The 24649-nt window shown below is 45.0% G+C and overlaps 1 protein-coding gene across 1 annotated transcript in view; it reads right to left on the reverse strand.

The window, feature by feature from the left end:
- Positions 1-5529: 5529 nt before the first annotated feature.
- The window catches only part of LOC147887107 (uncharacterized), a 203402-nt gene continuing 184282 nt past the window's right edge, over positions 5530-24649 (reverse strand). Inside the window, exons 24-25 of the mRNA XM_087394519.1 lie at positions 6155-6217; positions 5530-6050 (exon numbers count right to left, since the gene is read on the reverse strand). Coding sequence (XP_087250645.1) covers positions 5940-6050; positions 6155-6217 — 174 coding nt within the window. The 3' untranslated portion in view covers positions 5530-5939. The remainder of the gene's footprint in view (positions 6051-6154; positions 6218-24649) is intronic.

Here is a 24649-nt window from a genome sequence, read left to right on the forward strand (position 1 = left end):
ACCGTACATGTATTGTAAATATGTTGTCACATATTATATACTTAACTCTCAATGTACAGGCTTTGTGTGACACTAGGAAATTGAAATTAGTTTGGGTGTATCTCAATAAATTACAGCCTCACATTGTAGCTCTTCAAGAGCACAAGCAGCACATGTATGCAGGATAGTATGGACACTTTCATGGTTATGATATTTTCTATGCTGGACAACATTCTTTTTCAGAAGTCGTCTTTCTGGTGAGACATGAATTGCAGCCTGCAGTGGCTATATATGGAAGATGGATTTTTTAGTTTGCTTCAGTTTATGCTCCATAATCATCTCATGCTAGAGGAAAAATTTGGGAGGACATGAGGAGTTGTACCTGGCGTTATCATGCCTTCATATGTGGGGATTTTAATAATGTTCCTCAACCTAGAGATAATACATTTGGATGCACTCTTATGTTGGCATTTGAAAGAGATCATTGGCCTCAGCTCTTGCTTCAGCTCTGTTTGACTGACTTATGAAAGAATCTCTACCTTTTATGCGAGTTTCACATTTCAACGCAATGCAGTTTCCTCCGATCAGGCACGCCTAGATCATTGGTACAAAGTTTATCCACAACATTATTATGACAATCTTACTTCAAAAATGTGGGTGGATTATACCTTTGTGCATTCGGATCATGCTCATGTCTTCCTGAGAATATCTTTGCATGATATACCAAATGATCGATTATTTCATAGAAGGCTACTCATTGTAAACAACAGTTACTTGTAGCATAATGCCTACAAAGACATGGTTTATGATGCATGTTGGCCTCTTTCCCATCAAAGTCTTGTGGATATAAATTATGTTTGGGATGCTTTCGTTGCTCGCATGCAATCAAGACTTATGGTAAGAATTGCATGAAGACTTTGCAAGAAAATGTAGCTCAAGAAAAATAGACTTGCCAATCTTTAACTGAGCTCAGCCATTTTTGTCCTCTCTGCATTCGTTTTCCTCTGCATGCTTTCGTTGCTTGCATGCAATCAGGACTTATGGTAAGAATTGCATGAAGACTTTGCGAGAAAATGTAGCTCAAGAAAAACAGACTTGCCAATCTTTAACTGAGCTCAGCCATTTTTGTCCTGTCTGCATGGATGAAAGCACTTCTTTATGTCAGGCTCGACATTGTCTCCAAAGTAATGATCACAAGAAAATCTCTAAGTGGGAGACAAGATCTCAAGACAAAAGGCCTTCCTAGACAAAGGATGCTCGTCTAAAGATTTTTTTTAAAGTTTGCATTGGAAGAGGAAATCTTCAAATATTTGTTGTGCTCTTATGCCTGATGGGGTTTGGACTTCTTCAAAAGCACAACTTGCTGCAGCATGTGTTGCTCATTTTTCGCGTAAGCTTGGGATGGCGGATCTCCCTTCACAAGATGTTCTTCAAGCCAGGAATGCTCTCCTTCAGTATGTTTCTCCCATTGTTTCTTCTATACAGGCTACTGATATGGAAATGCCTTTTACTGAAACAAAGTTGACTGATGGTTTAAAATCTTGTGACAGATGGAAATCTCTAGCATGGGATGGTCTCACAGTTGAGTTCTTTCTTGCACACTGGGATATTCGTAAGCTGCCTCTTTTTTTTCCCCTAAAGAAAGGAACCTTCTATTAATGCTTAAAAGCTTTCATACAAGACAGCAGCCCCGAAGGTGCTGAGTATGGATTAAACCGGAAAGGCTGAAAGAAAGAACCGGCCTATTCCAGAGAAACCCAGCTCACTGCCTAGGGGATCTTTGGTACTGGGGCTAATAGTAGCCAAGTGGGGGGACTATACAACCAGGTAGAAAACTCCTGCAGGCCAAGCCTTGCAAAAATGAGCATGCCTCTCGTTAGTCGCCCTGGAGCCTGGAGTCCCACGCTCCCAGGTGGGGACCATAGTGTGTAGTAAGCTGCCTCTTTTATGCATGATCAATTCTGCTTGGGAAAATCAACATCTATAATATTCATGTAAGAAAGGGTTTGTCAAGCTCATTCCAAAAAAGAATATATGTGAATCCATGGTTGATTGGAGGCCAACTACCCTTATGCCTGTTGTTTACAAGATCATCACTAAGATGGTAGTTGATTGCATTAAAGGGTATCTGCATGATGGCCTTCATCCTGCTCAATATGGTTTTGTTCCTCAACGGCATATTATAGATAATATTGCTAATGCATATGTAGGTAAGGAAAAGGCAAAATATATAGAGTAGGATGTTTTACTATTGCAGATTGAAATTGCTAAAGCTTTTGACACAATCCAATGGGATTTCATTTCACAGACTATGTGTGTATTGGGTTTTGGTCAAAAATTACAGAATATTATTTACGGGCTTTACAGTGACAATAGTAGGACTGCTTGCATATGCTTAGGAGATATTTCTGAAGCATGTACTCTTCAGTGCTCAATTTGTCAGGGTTGTCCACTTAGTACATTGCTTTATGCTATTGCTACACATCCCACGCTTCAATATATGGATCATCTGGTAGCAAAGTAGATATGCTTCATGGTTTGGACATTCCTGGTAGTGGTATGCTGATTGCTTAGGCATATGCTGATGATATCTTTTTTTACTCCAAGGAATACTCAACAGGATTTATCCTCTCTCATGCAAGCACTCTCTCTTTTTGGTTTGGCTGTTGGACTTCATGTTAATTTTTAGAAATCCAAATTATTACCTTTGCATCCCAAGGAATGGCATTCTCTTTTATGGCCTGGTGAAATTGTCCAACCAAATCAACTGGCTCGTCATTTGGGTTATCCCCTTGGTTGGAAGAAGAAACTTGAATACTGGAAACTTGCCACATTGTCTTTGCATGTCAGGCTATGGATTGTTCAATCCATTCTTATGGCATATATTCAGTTTTATTTGCCCTTGATCATGTTCAACAAAGGGCATCTGGCAGCCTTCATGTCTTTGGTTATGGAAACCTTTTGGCGCTCTAATACATGGCAAAAAAAGATTGCAGTTACTTTCAGCGCAGCATCTATGTTCTCCCAAGATGCATGGACGACTTAATATTATAAATCTTCATGTACATATTCTTGCTCATAAAGGCAAAATGATGTTGCAATTTATGCAGGGTTCTCAGCCATGGATTGCTATGAACGTGTCATTTTCTCTCTCAACTTACTACCCCTGCCTTTGGTTATTGGGAGCCCACTCCCTGGGACTTTATCTTAGGTTCTATTGATGAAAAAATCAAAGGCTGCCCCACTGATCTCCAACATGTTGAATAGAAACATATTCTATCTCACTTGGAATGGAATGGCAAGGATTCTTTACAAGACAAGTCTTTACGTTCTGAAAGCATACATTGGTCAAAAGCATTTCCCCCTTTGTTGGCTTTGCAAGAGGCTCGACGTTCGTATTTTCTGAGTATTAAAGGGATCCATTCTGTTGCAGACGTGATTCATGATGATGGGACCACTCTTTCTTTTTCTCAGGCTGTTGCAAAATTCAGTCTTGGCATGCATTACCGTCCTGTTTGGTATCTTATTACTCATATGCTTCAACCTTTTATTCCAATACCTCCTTTGGAAATTCAAGATCGGCTTCAAGACTGGACACTTCATTTGCCAAGGTCGGCATGTTGTCACTTGAAGATGTCTCACATAACAGTTTCTTCTTTGTATAAGGTTCTTCAGCCCTTGCCTTGCGTTTTGGAACGGGCAAACAACCTTTGGCATATGGATCGTCTCGCACAATGGTGGTGACGGAGATTGCGAGGGATTTGGAAATCTAAAATTTCACTTCGACAACAGGTTTTTCTTTGGAGAATATTGTTAGGGGTTCTTCCATCTGGACAGTTTCTATCACACACACATGTTACTCCACTTGTTTGTCACAGATGCTTGGCTCCACGAGAGTTAGTGCCTCATCTTCTTTGGCATTGTTGTCACACGTGTGACTTTTTGGGATTGCTGCGCCATCGTTTACAAACCTGATTTCCCAGTGCTACTTCTAGAAAATCTTTCTGGTTATTTGGGATCCACCCACACAGACAAGGTTTTGATTTGTTTTTTGTATGGATATGATATTGGGCACAATGGACTCTCTCGAAAGATAAAAATCATAAAGTCTTTGGTAATCCATTTTCCCCCTATACTCTTTCTTTAGGCACTCTTTGCAACAATATTTTTTTGATTGCTTGAAAACAGGGACTTTTTATCACGATGTATATTTGTCATATCTTGACATCTTCTCTTGATGTACTTGAGCACATCAAGAGAGAGAGAGAGAGAGAGAGAGAGAGAGAGAGAGAGAGAGAGGAAGAGAGAGAGAGAGAGATTCATTTCATGCAAATCTTGTAATCTGTTAATGGTGTCGTATGTTGTTTCAACACAAGACTCTCTACTACTCATTCATCTTTTAGAATTAATCTCGTTCAACATGGGAAAGCCCTCCACTTTGTTTAACAATTGATTTGGAGTTTTGTTGTCATAACCCTAACATTGAACCGAGCCTAGTCTCTCCTTAATGACATTTATTGTCTCTCTTTGATCTCCTTGCAAGGTTTCTATGCGGTCACACACCCCTACTCAAGCCTATGGAGTCATTCATGAAGAACCAAGGTTAATCTAGCTGGAATGAATATTTCATTTGCATCATAAATGTCAATAGAAGATCTAGGCTTGTAACACCCACTTTGTTCACTTGTAATTCATCGTGTTTCTGACTTGTTTTTCGAAAGAAAGTTGAAGCTCAACTTTTCGTCAAATTTTGAACGACGTGGGTGAGTAGCAAATTCAATCCGACAAAGAGAGTGCTGAATTTGTGTAACTTATTATAAAAGAAAATTCATGCAATAAGTGTCAATCTTACCCTTTATTATGTTCGTCCTTGTTCCTAACAAGTCACAAACCATCACACTTACAAGTGGCATGATCCTTAGTTATTGGAATGCCCCCCAAGCCTACAAAAGATGAAAGTTTCATTGGAATTATTTTGGGGGCCTAACACACATGTTGTATAATTGTAGGCTCCTATTAGTGACAAGCAATTCTCTTGTCAAACTGGAAGAATTCTTATTATGTAAAGTTTGTTACTTACATTGTACCCCAAGTTAGTTTGGGAATTTGGAGGGGTGAAAAGAATGGGGGCTTCCAAATGATTACTCTACGAGGAGAGACCCACCTCCAATGGCTTTAAGGTGTGAATTCTGGATGAGCGTTCCAAACCCCACCCCCCTCCCCGTGCGGAACCCAATACTCAAGTCAATGTTGTGTAGTAGTGGATAGGTCTTTCACATGTGGGGGGTTTCAGGTCACACATACAAATTGAGATGAAGCATGTTCATTTGGGAACCAGGTGTTTGCTCATGATGGGTGAAGTTTGTAAAATCTCCCCAGCATTAGCTTCTTCTCACTTCTGATTTCCTTCGAAAGGGGGAGTCATAACCCTTGAGAAAGTCATGCATTGGTAAAATATCCATTTTTAGGAAGAAAATAGATTGAATAATAAGTAAGAGTTGCTTTACAATAGGATTAAATTAACTCAATCAATAAAGCTTTGAGAATGGATACAACATCCAATGATGTGAACGTTTTACTATGGTCAGCGAAAATTGCCAGGTTTCATCGTCTTGTTGCAACCTGGGATCAGAGGTCAGCTATAAGTAAAGCCAGCATACCAACTGTTGTGACTAAGAGAGCTCATTCTTTGATTTCTCCAAGTCGAAACTGGTCACATTTTATGTTGGTTTGTCAATCCCATGCATATGGGTGACTAAGCTGTCTATTTTACAGCTTTTTGTTACACCTTTGTATGGGCATTGATGTAGTTGGTGGCTGTGGAAAGAATCATACACAAATCAAGGCAGCGTGGATGCTTATATGATCACTATCTACAACAGTATCTGTTTCTTTTCTCAGATACCAATCATACTTCAGCGCTGAAGCAAATGGTACAATTGGAAGTCTTTCAATCACATTTACAAGAATTTCCTTTTGTTCTTTTCCTCCAGCACCTTTACCAGCTCCTCTGCCATTTTATGGAAGTCTTGAGCTCCTTCTTTCATTTCTGCACTCCTTTTGTTGATTGCCTGGAAAACATCCAAAGTCTCTCAAAGATAATTCAAAAGCAGACTAAAAACTTCAATATGAGTTACAAACAAGGGTGACTTTCAACAAGTGCACTGAGTATTACTTGAATCTTTTGCCGTTGCCGTAACAACTTGTCTCTCAGGTCAGCTGCTCCTCTTGTAGCATTCTGCATGCAAAAAGGTATGTTTTAAGCCTGCCTCCTTTCCTCAAACTATGGAGGATTAGAATGTTATAGTTAGCTAAGGGCCCCTTCAACATTAATCATGATATTCAATTGGTGGATACTCACATTGCCTTCTCGAACCTCAAATGTATGTGTAACATGGTGTTTTCAGATTGCACAGAGTAAATATACTTCTGTAAACATGGGAATCAAAGCATTTGTGAAAACCAATACTTGAATATGCAAGTTCCTAAAACAGTATCTCCAGAAATCTTCTACACGGCTCAGCTCCCCATCGTGACCGAACCTCTTTCCCTCCCACTTTGTCTCCACCTCTACCTTCCTTTCTTTCAGCCCTGCTCAGCCCCCGACTCTTCAAGCTGATGATCTTCTGGGCCTGTTTGTCCATACAGTGGGCTCTACAGTGGCAGTACACACGGAAACACAGCCCCATACAATTCGTACCGCTCCATCCTGCAAATTCCTCCTCTTTCGGCCTGTTTGTCTGTACACATTGGCCATACAGTGGTCGTACACAGGGCTGAACAGTCCGTACAAGTTCTCGCCTGCAAAGCTGTGCATTCTGTACAAATTCAGTAGCTTTGAGCTGGAACTTGGGCTGGAAGTCATTGTCCAGCTCCTGCTGTGTCTGTAAGCTGCCATTTCATTCCTACAGCTTCTAATTTCATTCTATAAAGGCTGCAAGCTTCGAAGTGTTGCTTCCTTTTGCGAATATACAGCCTCATTTTCAACTTCCTGGCAGCTTCTCCTCAGCTCCTTCAAGTCCAAAATAGCTTCGGAATTCAGCTTGTTTGAGTTCCCTCCCCATTTCTATTCTCAGCCTCTCCCCTCTCAGCCGTCCCCCCCTCAGCCCCTCATCTCTGCCTTTCTCCCTCTCAGCCTCTCCCTCTAACCCTCAGCCTCTTTAAGCCCCTCCCTAGCCTCTCTCTCCTCTCAGCTTCTCTCTCCTCTCAGCCTCTCCCTCTGAGCCCCTCTGAGCCTCTCCCCTCTCTCGGCCTCTCCCTCTCAGCCTCTCCCTAGTCTCAACCTCTCCATCGTCTCATCTTCCCTTAGATCTACCCTTTCCCCTCAACTCTCTCCAATCGACGTGGACAGATCTACCATCGGTTTGAATTGGCCTTTCACCTTCGATTTGACGAATGGAAACCCATCCAGTCAATCCATGTCCACTTCCACCATTTCTCAAAAGACGATCTGCTTGAAGGAACATGGTAGAGAGAGAGAGAGGGTATGCTAGGGAGAGAGGAAGTGATACTCAAAAGGAGACATAATGAAATGGAAATGAAATGACGAGCAATGAACAAAAATGAGAGTACTCACATGTAGACCAAAGAGCTTGTAGCTTGATACTTGAGTGATTTGACACTAGACAAGTATAGCTCTTATCTAAGAGCACACACACACATACGAACACCTATGCATATGGGATAACTCCCAATATGACACGTGGCATCCATAGGACTCACTAGACTATAAAACACCCCCTAGACACCTAGTACACTCATTTTTGACTCACTTTGGCTTCATATTCCAACACCCCCCCATGAAGGCACGGTGAGAGACTATTGGAATGGAACCAAGAACAGAACATGACAATGATGGTCTAAGGTGAGGGACTATTGGAATGGAACCAAGAACAGAACATGACAATGACGGTCATCAAACTGTGCACCCTATGTAACTCAGAGGCTAAAGTCTGAGCATGTTTAGAGGTTGATCCAAGCACTCTCATGGCTTGAGACTCAACATGCTCAGAGACTCACGTTACATGGCTCCCACAATACATCCCCCCTCTAAACCTATCAAAGCCAATACATGGCTCCACAGTACATCCCCTCCTAGCTCCAGGGGCTAATGAGAGACATGGAGCCACACACCAAAACAAAATAGGAAAATACATCTTTTTAGGAGGACTATCCAAGGCAGAGAACCTTTGACTCAACACACATGATTTATTTGCATTCATTTTGGGGGACAACCTAGGGCAGAGTACCCTTGACTCAAACAGAGTACCTTTGACTCAACACAATATTTGCATTCATTTTGGGGGACAACCTAGAGCAGAGTACCCTTGACTCAAACAAGCTGCACCGCCTCATCGCTTGGCACCAATTGCACGTCTGGTACTTGCCTGCTGGCCCACCACTCAGGGTTTCGATCAGAGTGAGAGTGGCTTCTCCACCACATATAGATCAGGAGGGGATCTCATCCCTAGACCCCGCCCCTAGTGGGCCTTCTAGCATTTCCAATCCTATCAAGAATAGTGATGCTCCAAACTCTTCTCAAGTTGCAGCCAACGTTATATTGGATCTAGTCTTGGTTAGGACCAGTGATGCTTCTCCTGCAGATTTTCTTTGAGGTCCTAGCCCCTCATGATAAACCCCCCTCTTCCTCCACTTTCCAAACTCCCTTCATTGATCGAAGGTTTCACTCTAGGAATACGTGGCTAGGAGCCTTTACAAGATCAAGGATCCCATTTCAGGTTTGGGACTACAAGGATCAGACGGGGATGCCTTGGTATTTGATGTTCACTCTAGGGGCAGGTTATCTAGATCTACAGATGATATTCTTATGCATATTGCAATTCAACCTACCAAGGTTGTAAAGTCATGTGGAACCATTTTTTTGGAGTTAGGATGGTACCTAGACCCTAACCCGGGTCACATTTCCTTGAGCTCATGGAGTCCAAGAGAAGGGCCTTAGCTTCTTAGATGGTTAGTAACACCAAGGGGTTCCATCTCATCCTTAAAGTCTAAAGCCCACCAGAGCTCTTCATTTGGAGAAATTTCATATTTCTACTGATTTGCAAAAATCCTTTTGGAAGAGACTTTGGAATAAAAAGATCACTCTTTTCTTTTGACTTTCTATTCATGGAGGGATTGTTGTAAACCAATGGAGGTCGAGATTTAGGGCTGATTCCACATGCTCTCGTTACCTTTCTGCTGATGAGTCTATTTAGCATTGCTTATGGGACTGTAGAGGATTATTTGGAAGGGGATCAATAGACTATCGAGCACTTTTTGCGTTCTCTTTCTTCATGACCTGAGGCTTGGTAGCATGGCTCTCTCTTTAAGGCCTCAGGTGTTATATGAGAGACATGACGCTCTTTCGATTCAACCATCTTTGGTTAAGTCATGTTCTTTCGGTGAGGTCCATGGCTCCCTCTACAAACTTGCGCATGCATCTGTGAATACTTCCTGGGAGATTCTGGTGAGCATATCAACGTGGCATATTCAAAGATCTAGATGTACAAAGGTTTTGGATGGCTCCCAAGTCCACCGTCCACACACATTGGCTAGTATTTGGATGGACACAGTACACACTTTGGTAGCCATTAGTGGGACTATGCAAGGGCCTTCACAAGCAGCCTCTACCAGAGAGGATTGTTTTCTTAAGGGAGTGGATCAGCTTCCCATTCTTCTCGAAGCCCCCACAACGTTGAGGTGGCACTATCAGCCTCAACCTTGGTTATTTTCTCCCTCTGTTAACAAGAGCTTGATTTGCCATTTGGATGTTTTCATGGATCGCATGACGTACTTCTCCACTAAAGTTGTCTCTTACTGTTTCTTTCGTACTTTATTAAATCCCTTTTTTGCAAAAATAAAAAAAGAAGCATCCTACACAAGAGAGTACCACATATTAGTAAAAAATGCATAAGAGTTTGGGTGGGGGGGGGAAGAAATTCATTGCTAACATATCCTAGATTAGCCAATCGCATTCATATGTGCTTTTGTAGCATACAAGCACTATTGGAATACTAGGTTTGTGCTTCTCTTCAAGAAGAACACAGTATGATTGCATATCCTCTGTTGTTCGTCACTCCTAGTAATAGGTCTTCTCCCAAATACATTGAAAAATAAGGATGCCATAATCTGGGCATCCAAAATAGCTCAACCAAAATTCCAAAGCACTGAGTGCTGATAATCTCATGTATCAACATTCATCCCCCACATCCTTCTATCTCACAAATCTATAGGTACACGTGTTGCCACAATTACTCAATAAATTCAAACTACATTGTTGCCTCGAGAGAGCAGCTTGGGATGCCTTCTTGTTCAGATTCAGTTGCAGAGATGTTTGGTCAGATGATGCATTTCATGTTCAGTCTCAGTCACTTTTGTTTTCATGGTCGAACCATAGGGTGCAAATGCCTATCCATGCCCGGATTGACAGATTCTATGTGGATGACTGGGCTCTTGATAGAGGGGGGACAGTTTGCATTGCACCTGGTGTTTCCACTTCCGACCATTTTCTGGTAGTTTTATCCATCTCAGAGCCCCATCTGAGAGGACGGTCTCACAGTATCAGGATCCCCGATGCCTTATACATGGATGAGACCCTCACAGAGGCAGTCTTGGATATCTGGGTTTCTCACATGCAGGGGGGGTGGCCAGTCCTTCACATGTGGCCATAGCACTTGCCAGTATCTTCGACTTTTATCACTCCGTTGATAGTGCTCGGCGAGGTGAGGTACTCAGGCGGGAGATTGGTATCCGCCGGCAGTTGGCAACCTTGCAGAGGGAGGAGCAGAAACGACCATCAGATGCTTGGGTACAGGAGCGCCTTGCTACGGCAAGGGCTCACTTGCAGACATCGCTTGATCAAAGAGCAGAGTATGCCTTCCATGCACAGGAGTCCTTTTGGATACAGATGCACCCCTCCCTTTACAGATCAGCCCACAGCCAGGTTTTGATTGGAGGGGTAAGGGGTGACAGGTTTCAGATTTCCAGATCAATTCGTCAAGGATGCCCTTTAGCTCCCTTCCTCTTTCTCTTTGTGGCAGAAGCTATGAGTATCTTTCTTAGATCTCAGGCTAAGCTTTATGGGTTGAGATTGCCCTTGAGACAGAAGCAGGAGCTTCTTGACTATGAGTTGGCTGATGATACTGCTATTTTTATTGAGGCCTCTTCGTAGTCACTTGATTCTTTCCGGACAGCCTTGGATAGTTTTTGCTCAGCTACAGGGACACACATTAATTGGCATAAATCCTTTGGCTTTTGGATCAGTGATGAGGACACTCCAAGCTGGGGAGTTGACATTGGCTTTTCTTGGATTCAGAGGGGTGTTCCCGTCAGATATTTGGGATGCCAGGTAGGATTGGGCATCTCTCCAGCACACCAGTTTGCCCCAGTACTAGAAAGTATAAGGAAAAAGCTCCTTTTTTGGAGCTCAGCCAAACTCGACCTTGCCTCTAGAGTTGTGGTAGTGAACCAGGTTCTCTTGGCCACTGCCTAGTTTGTGTATTCTTGCTAGTGCCGGTCTAGGGATTGCATCACTCAGCTCATTAGACCAGTCAGGAATTTTTTATGGAGTGGACTTGATGGCACGGTAGATGTTGCAGCGAGGGTGGCCTGGGAGACCATTATTCTCCCTACATGGGAAGGGGGCCTTAATATCATTGACCGAGACTTGCAGTGCAGGGCATTGCTTTGTAAGGTGGTGGTGAGGGGACTCATGCCTGGGCAGGAACCTTGGAAGGATTTCTTTTTTGGACGCATTCATGCTTGCACACCTACCTTAGGAGATAATTGGGTGGACAGCCCTCGCTGGATTTTTACTTCCGCCTCTCTCAGGTCTCCTGCCTCTCCTCTCATGACTGCCATCCTCAAAGCTTGGGGGAGCTTCAAGAACACTCTTTGAGGGGTTCCGCCCTCTATCCCTGAAGAGATTGATACGTGATCATTTGGAACGATAGTATACTGGCAGACCTCTGGGCACTTCCCATTATATGCAGTGGTCTGGATGGTTGAGAGGCCCCACCTACACAGTAGGCACTTGGAAGGCTTTTATCAGGCTACCTGAGGATCAGAGGCTACAGTCCATGAGTCACCTCAGAGGGGTAGCACACAAGATTCAGCAGATAGATGCAGCCATCCCGATGGATTGGACAGTTGAGATGCCTATTACTTCCACCACTTGGATGGGAGCTTTTTCGACGACAGTAGTTCCTCTATAGGTGATCAGGGAAGATGCTCTGGTCTTTGACGTTGGGGATGGAGGTATACTCTCTAGATCCACGGATGACATTCTTCTAGAGGTTGCCTTTCAGCCTATCAGGATTGCTGGTTTTGTGGACCATGGAGCAAGCTTGCAGTGGTACTTAGACCCCAACCCTCTGCTCTTGATCCCAGCTCTTGGCCCTGGGATCCTGGAGGTTGTGGTTATATGGAGGTGCACCTATCAGATGCTCGCAGTGGGACCCAGGAGAGTGGGAGTGGATAGATAGATCATGGGCACCGAGAGAGGGGGATTCCCTTCTTTCGTTTCACGGTTGGTAATGCCAGGAGATTTCAGCTGAGCAGTAGAGGTTGGATTCCCTCCCATTGGGATAGCTTCTTCATCACCGCAGATTTGCGTAGGAATTTCTAGAGAAGGCTCTGGAAATCCCTAAGAAATAGAAAGATCACTCTTTTCTTTGGGCTTTCTATTCATGGAGGGATTGCAGTGAACCTGTGGAGATCACGATTTGGGGCTGATCCCACTTGCCCTCGCTGTCATTCTGCAGAGGAGTCAGTGCGACATTGCCTTTGGGACTGCAATCAAGCGAGAATTATTTGGAAAGGAGTTGCTCGGATACTCAGCATTTTTCATACTTCCCCTTTCTTCATGACTTGGGGCTCGGTCGCATGGTTATCCCTTCTTCTTGGGGTGAGCCTTCTTCTTGGGCACTCTCGATCCGCCAACAGGTGATAGAGCCCTGCTCTCTTCAAGATGTACCACATATTCCTTTCAGAGCTTCACATGTTTCAGTGGACACCTCTTGGGAGATTTTGGCTAGCATTTCCTCTTGGCACATTTGGAGAGCCAAATGCACAGAGGCCTTGGATGACACCCAGATACACCCATCACAGGTGTTCACGGGTATTTAGAGTGACACGCTTCACACTTTGATAGCCATATGGGCTAGCATGCAGGGCCCTTCACAGGCAGCCTCTTCTAAGAGGACTGTATTTCTTTGAGTTTCGAGGGGTTCTCCCTTTTTCTTGGAGGTTGCTACCGGATTGAGATGGCACTATCAGGCCCAATCCTTTCTTTTTTGCTCTTGAGCTTTTCATGCATTGCATGGTGTATCCTGTATTCCCGTATGGAGCTTGCTCTAACGATTTTCTTTAATACTTAATAGAAGTCTCTTTTTTGCCAAAAAAAAAAAGGAAACTTTGTCTATGACATAGAAATCCCATCAGGAGTGTGCCAAAACTCATTGCCAAAGCTCAATGGATCATTATTTTGATTGGAGGGCGTAAGATTAGTCTTCTCAATCTTTATGCTCCCAACAACAGAGGGGAGCGGATCTCCTTTTGGAAGGAGTTACTCTCTTGGGCCCCCATTGCAGATTCTTGGATCATTCGTGGCGACTTCAACATGGTTGAGTTGCCTTCAGACAAAAAGGGAGGCAGACAGGGTGGAATTCATTCTTTGGAGAGGGCAGCCTCGGATGCCTTTCTCTTTCAGTTCAGTGGCAGAGACACTTGGTTGGATGATGCCTTTCATATTATGCCACAGTCACTCCTGTACTCTTGGTCGAACAGGAGAATACACATGCCCATTCATGCACGGATTGACAGATTTTCTGTAGACGATTGGGCACTTGACAGAGGAGGATCTGTATGCATTTCTACTAGGGTTTCCACCTCAGATCATTTTCCAGTGGTGTTGCAGATTCTTGAGCCTCATCAGAGAGGACGCTCTGCCAGTGTCAGGATTCCGGATGCTTTTTATGCAGAGGAGAGCCTCACGGAGGATATTTTACAGATTTGGGTTTGTCACATACAGGGTGGAGTTGTCCATCCATCTCAGGTAGCTGTAGCCTTATCCGGAATTAGTGACCATTATCATTCAGTCGCTGATTCTAGGAGACGTGAGATTCTCAGATGTGAGATTGGTATACGCCAGCAGTTAGCATCCCTTCAGAGGAAAGAGTAGAAGAGGCCCACAGATGCTTGGATTCAGGAGCGCCTTGCTGCAGCAACGGCTCATTTGCAGACATTGTTGGATCAGAGAGCAGAGTATGCCTTTCATGCACAGGAATCCTTTTGGATTCAGATGGGTGGCAGGGTCAAACAACACTTTTTCTCTACTCATGGGCCTAGACATAGTAGAGATAGTGTTTCGTAGCTTGTTGACTCAGACGGGGTGTTACAGTCAGATCTTGATGTTGTCATGCGTGTAGCTTCAGATTTTTTTGCATCCCTTCTTATTGCAGATCCAGGCACACAGGCCATTGATGCCAGAGAGGTTATTTGGCAGTGTATCCCTGTATTGGTGAAGGATGAGATGTATGTTTCTCTGGATGCACCTTTCACCAATGCAGAATTCAAGACTGCATTACTTGCCCTTCACAAGGGCAAGTGCCCAGGTTCAAATGGACTTACCCCCTCCTTTTTTATTACTTTTTGGGAGTAGATTGGTGATCACATTACATCAGCCCTGCAGGGCGTGTGGGACTCTGGTGAGATGCCGGACTCACTCACAAGTGGTCTCATTCATCTCATCCCAAAGGGGGGTAATAGGAATCTTGTGTCTCAATGGAGACCCATCACTCTTTTGGGCACTTTTTACAAGATTATGGCGAAAGCCATCAGTCTGCGGCTACAGGTTTTTCTTCCAGATTTGATTCATGACACGCAGACAGGGTTTGTGCATGGCAGACGTATTTTTGATAATATTTTCTCATTTTGGGAGGCCTCAGAATGGGCCATGCAGAGCCGCCAAAGATTGGCCATTCTACTCTTGGACTTTGAGAAAGCTTACGACAGAGTAGACTGGGGTTTCTTAGAGGGTACTCTATCTCGCTTTGGTTTTTCAGATGCATGGATTAGAGGAGTATCCTCTCTCTACAAATCAGCCCATAGCCAGTTGCTCATTGGGGGGGTAAGAGGGGATAGGTTTCAGATCTCCAGATCCCGTCCGCCAAGGATGTCCTCTTGCCCCGTTTCTTTTTCTATTTGTGGCAGAAGCTATGAGTATCTACATTAGATCTCAAGCTGATATTTATGGGCTGAGGCTTCCTATCCGCCAGGAAGAAGAGCTCCTGGATAGTGAGTTGGCAGATGACATAGCTATTTTTTTGGATGCCTCCCCCAGGACACTCACTCCCTTTCGGACAGCCTTGGATTTGTTTTGCACGGCTGCAGGTGTCCACATCAATTGGCATAAATCCACCAGTGGTTTTTGGATTTGCGAGGATGACACCCCGGATTGGGGTAATGATATTGGCTTCACTTGGATACAGAGGGGCTTCTCCGTCAAATATTTGGGCTGCCAGGTTGGGATGGGCATCTCTCCCTCACAACAGTTTTCTCCGGTGTTAGAAAGCATCAGAAGAAAGCTCCTTTTCTAGAGCTCAGCCAAACTTGACTTGGCCCCCAGGGTGGTGGTGGTTAACCAGGTTCTTCTAGCCACAGCATGGTTTGTATGCTCTTGTTGGTGCCACTCTAGGGATTGTATCACTCAGCTTAAGAGGCCTGTACGAAACTTTTTATGGAGTGGTCTAGATGGCACAACTGATGTTACAGCTAGGGTGGCTTGGGAGACCTTGATTCTTCCTACAAGAGAAGGGGGTTTGAATATCATCGACCCAGATCTACAATGCAGAGCTTTACTCTGCAAGTTCGTTGTGAGAGGGCTTATGCCAGGACAAGAGCCTTGGAAGGATTTTTTAATTAGATGTATACAGTCTCACACGCCCACTTCACGAGAGGATTGGACACACAGTACTAGATGGGTTTTCACCACAACCCACCTCAGGTCTCCCTCTTCCCCTCTTATGGTTGCTATCCTGAAAGCATGGGCCAGCTTCAAGAGTACTCTTTGCAGGATTCCCCCATCCACCCATGAAGAGATTGAAAGGCAACCTATCATGTGGAATGATAGGATTTTGGATGAGCTTGGCAGACCACTTAGAGCTTCTCCTTACATGCAGTGGCCAAGATGGGAGAGGGGCCCTGCATCTACAGTGGGAGCATGGAAAGCTTTCAGGAAGCTTCCTACATACCAACAGGCCCAGATGGTTCTTAATCTCAGAGGGAATGCAGGGAGAGTCCAGCAGATTGATGCAGCCTTGCCCTTGGATTGGGTGGACAGAGATGACATGGCTATTACTTGCTCCACCTGGATGGGGGCATTTTCCATATTGGGAGTTCCTTTACAGGTGATTGCTTTTCTTGACCCACATGAGGATGCCTTAGTATTTGATGTTTCTTCGGGGGGCAGGCTGTCTAGATCCACAGACGATATCTTGTTGGAGATACCGTTTCAGCCAGTCAGGATAGTGGGCTTCATGGAGCATGGCTCTCTCTCACAGTGGTACTTGGATCATGACCCGCTTCTCCTCGCCCTTGGCTCATGGAGGCTGTGGCTCTATGGAGGTGTCCCAATTAAGTTTTTGCAGTGGGACCCAATGGATAGATGAAGGGCACCGAGAGAAGGGCATCCCCTTTTTTCGTTACATGGTCAATAATGCTAGGAAATTCCAGCTCAGCTCTAGAGGTTGGAAGCCTACTAGAGCTGCTCATTGGGAGAACTTTCAGATTTCTGCTGACTTGCAGAGAATTTTTTGGCAGAGGCTCTGGAAATCCCACCGGAATAGAAAAATCACTCTCTTCTTTTGGCTTTTTATTCATGGTGGGATAGCAGTGAACCATTGGAGGTCCAACTGACCCTTCTTGCCCTCACTACCTTTATGCTTTGGAGACAATACAACACTGCCTATGGGATTGCAGACAGGCGAGAATCATATGGAAGGGGATTGCAAGACTTTTCAGCACTTTTGTTCGCCTACCTTTCTATATGACCTGGGGATCAGTGGCTTGGCTTACTCTTTCAAGGCCCCAAGTATTTTTTGAGAGACTTGACTCCTCTTGGACTCTTCACATCCGACGACACCTTGTGGAGTCGTGCTCTCTAGAGAATGTTCGGGCCACTCTTTTCAGGGCTGCTTACTCCTCGGTCGACTCTCCATGGGAGATCCTAGCTAGCATTGCAGCATGGCACATTTGGAGAGCCAGGTGCACTGAGGCTTTGGAGGGTTCTTAGGTTCACCCTTCTCAAATCTTGGCAAGTACTTGGACAGATACGATACACACTCTGATGGCCATTTGGGCGACCATGCAAGGATCATCTCGAGCAGCCTCCTCCAGGAGAGTTACTTTTCTCAGAGATTGGAGAGACTCTCCCTTCTTTGCTAAGACTTCTACAGGGTTGAGATGGCATTTTCAGCCTCAGTCTTCTTTCTACCTCATTCCTTTGAGGTGTTTTTATTACATGCTAAGCATGGTGTATTTCCACACAGAGCTTGCTCTAGCAGGTTTCTTTCTTACTTAATAGAAGTCTCTTTTTTGAAAAAAAAAAAAAAAACTCAATGCCAAGACAATAATGCAATAGGCCCAACTCTGTCATGTCAAAGTTGTGACATAAAGCAAACTGCACTACTGTAATTTGCTGCAAATCACTGCTAGTGAGTATGATGTCATCCACATATAGTACCAACATGACTAATTCTGATTTTTGCTGGAAAACATACAGATTTGGCTCGGTATGAGTGTTTACGAAGCCTTGGGACATCAAAAACTGATGTATCTTCTGATACCATGCACGAGGTGCTTGCTTCAGCCCATATAGAGTCTTCCTGAGCTTGCATACCTTGTGCTCTTGTCCCTTCATCTCAAAACCTTGGGGCTGATGTACATAGACCTCCTCTTTAAGATCTTCATTGAGGAAAGCGGTCTTGACATCCATCTGGTACACTGACCAACCATAAAATGCAGCAAGAGAGATGACAGAACGAATGGTGGTCATCTTGGCCACTGGAGCAAAAGTCTCCTCATAATTTATCCCCTCCTCTTGTACATATCCCTTGGCAACCAAACGGGCTTTGTATTTCTCAACTGTGCCATCTAAATGGTATTTCACCTTATAAATCCATTCCATGCCAACCACATTTTTCCCAATGGGCGTATCAACCAAGTCCCATGTGGCATTCTTCTCAATGGATTTAATCTCAGTTTCCATAGCTTTCTGCCATGTTGGATTATGCTGAGCATATTTGAAGCTCTGAGGCTCATTTTCAGCGTCCATCACTGAGGTCATCACAGCAAAATTGACCTTTTTCTGGTTTTTCTTAGTGCTGGCCCTGGTTTTCCCCAAAGTAGGCTGATCCTTAACATCTTGAATGGTCAACCTTGCCCAAGGTGGAATAGATTTCTTTGCTATACCACTCGGGCCTGCATCAACATCTTTAGTGGCCTCACGACAATGATAATGCCTCCAAACATGAGGCTGTCTATTCTCATTAATTGACTGCAAATCTAAAACATTTGAGGGAGAGCCATCCTCAACATGTGGCAAGCCATCTAAACTATGAGAAGTAGAAGGGGAAGCATCAAGAGACTCCATCTCATCATCCTCAAACTGTGGATGATGTCCAAAGAGGTGTCATCGTATGGTGGCAAGTCTGCACAAGCGGGCTGCATGCACTCATTCTCAACAAAGAGAACATCTCTGCTGATTATTACCTTCCTGGTAGCAGGATTAAAAGCCTAAATCCCTTGCTTTCAGTGCTATACCCCACGAAAATGCATTTGACACTCTTGTCATCAAGCTTTGTCCGATGTGCATCTGGAGCCAAAGCATATGCCACTGAGCCAAAAACTCTAAAATGACTAACCTTTGGCTTAAAGCCATATAAAGCCTCAAATGGAGTCACATTAACCAAAGCTTTGGTAGGGCATCTGTTCTGAATATAAGTGGCTGTCACAACTGCTTCTCCCCAAAAAGCCTATGAGACTCTCTTGAATTTCAGCATGCATCTCGTCATCTCCATGAGAGTACGATTCTTCCTCTCAGGGAGTGGATTCTGCTGTGGTGTGTAAGGGCATGTCAAGTGATGCTGCTTCCAAAAATCCTTGGAATGCATGTGACATGTACTCTCCCCCTCTATCCGAGTTGAGTGTTCCAATTCTAGAATTGGTTTGGTTCTCAGCCATAGCTTTAAACTTTTGAAACCAATAGAACACCTCAGATTTTTTCTTCATGAGAAAAAGCCATGTGAATCTCGAGAAGTCATTTATAAAGGTCACAAAGTACCTTGCTCCTCTATGCGTGGGAATAGTCATGGGGCCACATACATCACTATGCACTATCTGCAACACTCTGGTTGCCTTGACCCAATTCTTGCCTTGTTTACTGAATGGCAAGCGATGCAATTTGCCAAGTGCACACCCCTTACACACTTCATTTGCTGGTTGCTGCAATTTTGGCATTCCCTAAGTCATATTATTGTTGTACAAGTAGGACAATGCCATGTGATGGACATGTCCAAACCTGGCATGCCATAAATCAGCCTGGGAAGTGTTTGCTACAGCCAATACCTTCTGATCATAAGGCTGAGCATCAAGCTTGGATAAGCCTCTGTCATATGTGCCTGTTGCTACAACCTCATACCCTTTCTTTGGATCCTTGATCCTGCATTGGTTATCCTGAAATTCGACCAACATATGTTGATCATGGACAATGTTTGAAACTGAAATCAGATTTTGCCTCAAATCTGGAACATACCAAACATCTCGGATATACTTAAATTTCCCATTATCAAGCTGAATAGGAATGTGCCCAACTCCGATGATGTCTTGAGAAGCATCATTGACACACATAACCTGTCTGCCATGAACATGTGTGATGCTCTCAAACCACTCCTGGCGAGGAGTCATGTGCTTAGTAGCACCACTGTCGATATACCATGTATCACTTGCAACAAGGGAAGCATCCCTTGATTGATTTTCAGCATTCAAATCCCCCGTGGCATCCATCTTCTCACTAAGCAACAAACACAAAATCTCTATCATCTTGGGCAAAATGAGCTTCACCATGTGCATCTGAAGCACGAGTTTCAGTGGGGGCAACAAAATTACTGCTAGAGCTGTCCCTTTGCCTTTTCTTTTCATCAACAATCCTTTTTTGACACTCTGCAATGTAATGCCCTGGCTTCTTGCAATAGTTGCATTTGCCTTTTTTTTTATTTTTGCTTGAACTGCTTGCATTCCCCTCCTTGGGCTGAGTTGTATGGCTGTGTTTTGACTCAAACTTTTTCTGAAACTTGCCCTTTCTACCCATGGCAAGCGCTTGCTCACCCTGACGAGAGGCTTTGATAAAATTTGAGCATCTCTCCTCTTCCTGCAACAAAAGCCCTGCGAACAATGGTCAATGGCGTGACGAATGTGCCATATGAGGGCGCTAAGCTATTGAGAGTAATAGAGACGAGCTTCTTGTCTTCTATTTCCTCATCAATACTTGCGAGCTGATCACATAGATCAGTGATCCTGGCAATATGATCAGTGATGGCTTGGCCTTCCTACATCTCGAGATTCTTGAGCTGATTTGTCGAGGCAATAGTCCTTGTCTCATTCTTAACATGATACATGTTTGCCAATCTTTCCCATGCTGCCTTTGCATCCTTGCATGACTTGATAGTCGTCATAATGTGCCTCTTCACATTTGTGGCCATCAAAAATATTGCTTGGGCACTACGGCGGTCAAACTTCTTTTGCTTCTCCGTCGATGCTATGGGACTAGTAGAAGGGGCTGTAGCAGTCTGATGTCTGCCTGTAGTCTGACCCGAAGAAGCTATGCTAGATGTAGATGAGCCTGCTGGCCTCACCTCATCCCCACTAACAATATATCACAAGCCCTTACCAACCAAGATCTTCTTAAGCATGAATGACCACAAGACATAGTTTGGTCCATCCAGCTTGTCACCCTTGGACAAATTGCCAAAACTGACTGAAAGAGTCGACATGATACAACATGGGATACCCACAAGCTGTAAATGTACCTGCAAAAAGAATTGCAAGTCCCAAAAGTGCAACTGGCTGCAAATGTGCCTGCAAATCCCAAACTAATACTGGCTGCAAATGCTAAGTACGACTAGCTGCTCTAAAATGCCATTGACTGCATAATGCAATCACTACAAAAATGGCATCAACCAATCATTGCACTCTGCTGCAATCTGAAGTGCAATCCCAAACTGAAAATGCACAACCCAAATCTGAAATAGCGCACCCATGGGTGCTCAAATGCATCCAACAGAGCTCAAAGGCATCCACAACTGTAGAGTAACTGCAAATGCACCCAACAATGCAGAGTATCTGCAAATGCACCTGAGAGTGCAAGAGTATGGGCTGGAAAAACAGTCCTGAAGCGAAATACACAGCTCAAAACACTTACCAAACCACCTGCAAAACAGTCCACTAACTGTGTGGGCATGTTGGAGATGACAAAGGAGCTGAAGTGAGCTGGTTGGAGCTGAATGAAGCTATCGGGAGTACTTCTGAATACAATAGATGTGTAGAGAAGAGCTTGGAGCTGCTGGAACACACCCAGGAGAGGATGGAGCTGAAAAGAGTCCAGATCTGAGCAAAAACACCGAAAAACAGCCGAAAACTGCTCGAATCGCCTTCTAACAAGTCATACGGACTCGAAATCAGGTTTCAACAAGTCGTACAGAGTCCTTGCACTGTCGTGCAATTGTACGGACAGATCCGTATGGACTGTACGGATAAAAAACAGGAAATACCCCCCCCCCACCGCTTGAAATGGTGTGGGACAGGCTTGTTTGTATGCGGGCAACTAAGAAATTTCAAAAAACATCGAAATCAGACCTCAAAATGTCAAAAAACAGCTGCTGGACTGTTGGAGCTACCTCAAACGAAAGCTGGAGAGCTGAATGTGAGAACCAGGAACGCGCACTGGAGCACCAAGCTTGCAGGAGTCTAGAAGCAAGCGTGGGAATGGGCTCTAGAGACAGAAGCGCTCTGATACCAAATGTAGGAACAAAGTGGAGACAGGTTGTGAACACAAGTGGGCAAGAGTGCACACACAAGAAAGCCCCAATAGAAATGTTCAAATGAAACAATACAAGTACTTGGTATATATAGTACCCAAGTACTACTGGCCAACCATAGGGTTGACTTTATGCCTACAACACCATATCTTTGTAATCTCTTACACTAGACCGTCATTGCACCATTTAATGACCATCATTGTTATGTTCTTGGTTCCATTCCAGTAGCCACTCACCTTTTCTCCATGGGGGGTGTTAGGAAATGGAGTCAAGATGAGTCAGTTTGGTATGTTCTAGTGTGAGTTCTAGTCTAGTGTGTCATGTGGATGTCATGTGTCACATTGGGAGTTTCCCATATGCATTGATGTTCAGATGTGTGTGTGTGCGCGCGCGCTCTATATAAGAGCTGCAATTATCTGGTGTCAAATCAATCACGTATCAAGCCTACAAGCTCTTTGGTATACATGTGAGTACTTTCATTTTGTTCATTGCTCTTGCTATTTCATTTCCATTTCATTATGCCTCTCCTTGAGTATTATTATCTCTCTCCCTAGCCTACCCTCTCTCTCTCTCCCTCTCCACCATGCACCTCGAGATCCAACACCAAAGATTTGCCTCTAGGTGCTAACTAGGATTTAACGTGCTAGAAGAGTCAAACGAACATGGAGATTTCTCTCTTCCAATAGGTTCTCCACAATCATCACCAAAAGTGAGTATGCTTTTGGAGTGTAATGCCAAATTTCTCCCAATGTGCTCGAGTAGCTATCGATTGCTTGTTCGGTATGTATGTGCCCATCTATTATTGAATCATTGTGTAGTTAAACGAGGTCCTCCCCCTCCTTGCTTCTCCCCCCCCCCCCTCCCCTTCCCTCCTTGCTGCCCCCTCCCTCCCCTGCCCCCCCAACTCCCCTCCCTCACTGCTGCAGCCCCCCCCTGTGCACTGCCTCCTCCCCCACGCATTGCCTCTTCCCTCCCCTCCCTCCTACCTGCTGCTCCCCCCGCCTCCTCCCTCCCCTCCTTGCTTCTCCTCCCTCCCCTCCCCCCTACCCCCCACCTCCCCCCTCAACTCCCCTCCCTTGCTGCTGCGGCCCCCCTCGCGCTGCTGCAGCCCCCCCCCCCGTGCGCTGCCTCCTCCCCCACCTCCCCCCTACCTGCTGCTCCCCCCACCTTCCCCCCCCCCCTTCTCCTCCACTCCTCTCCTCTATCCCCCCCTCCTCTCCTCTTGCTGCCACCCCCTTTTGCTGACTCCTCTGCTCATCCTCTCTCTCCCTCCTTCCTTTCACCCTCTTCCCTCATCTAGAGTACCCTTTTATCCTTTATGGGTCTCCTGGGCTACAGGAAAGCGGACAGAGTTCTTCCTTGCGTTTGAATCGGCCTTTTCCACCTCGATTGACGAATGGGTTCCCACTCAGTCAATCTGTTACCGCCCACACCGGCCGCGAGAACCATCACTTTCTCAAAAAACGAGCTATAGCAGTTGCAAAAGGATTTGGAGCATGAGTGTTCCACGACTCTCTTCGCACGCATCCATGGCTCCCACCCCTCCAAGTCACAAGCTAGAGATTGCATGCTTGCGGCGCTTCCTCAGGAGCTCGCCCCCCACCTTAAGGATGTTCGTTTGTTGGGACGAGGTTTCTTTCAGGTGTGCCTAGATTCCCTAGACGTCACGAGAGACCTGCTACATGCCGGGTTAGTTTTGTCCATCTCAGAGCCCCATCTGAGAGGACGGTCTCACAGTATCAGGATCCCCGATGCCTTATACACGGATGAGACCCTCACAAAGGCAGTCTTGGATATCTAGGTTTCTCACATGCAAGGGGGGCTGGCCGGTCCTTCACATGTGGCCACAGCACTTGCCAGTCTCAGCGACTTTTATCACTCCGTTGCTAGTGCTCGGCGAGGTGAGGTATTGAGGCGGGAGATTAGTATCCACCAGCAGTTGGCAGCCTTACAGAGGGAGGAGCAAAAACGACCATCAAATGCCTGGGTACAGGAGCGCCTTGCTACGGCAAGGGCTGACTTGCAGACATTGCTTGATCAGAGAGCAGAGTATGCCTTCCATACACAGAGTCCTTTTGAATACAGATGGGAGGGAGAGTCAATAAACACTTTTTCTCTACACTTGGTACCAGACATAGTAGAGAGAGTGTCAAGCAGCTTATTGACTTGACAGCGTTTTGCAGTCTCATCCGAATACCGTCATGCACTTAGCGACAGCTTTCTATGCCTCCCTTCTTTCCGCACATCCTGACACACAGGCCAGAGATGTGGCTAGAGATGAGATTTGGTAGAGTTTACCTGTGTTGGTCACATCAGGATGATATGCTCACTTGATGCACACTTTACCAACACAGAGTTCAAGAGTGCTCTCTCCGCCCTTCATAAGGGCAAATGCCCTGGTTCCGATGGTCTTACTCCTCCTGTTTTTACACCCTTTTGGGATATGATAGGTGATCATATTACTTCAGCCCTGCAGGGCATTTGGGACTCAGGTGAGATGCTTGACTCACTGACCGAGGGACTCATACACTTATCCCGAAAGGTGGCAACATGAATTTTGTATCCCATTGGAGGCCCAT

The sequence above is a fragment of the Dipteris shenzhenensis genome, chromosome 23 (genome assembly GCF_047967505.1).
Source record: "Dipteris shenzhenensis isolate YYH24624 ecotype China chromosome 23, Dip_SZ_1.0, whole genome shotgun sequence".
Classification (NCBI taxonomy): domain Eukaryota; kingdom Viridiplantae; phylum Streptophyta; class Polypodiopsida; order Gleicheniales; family Dipteridaceae; genus Dipteris; species Dipteris shenzhenensis.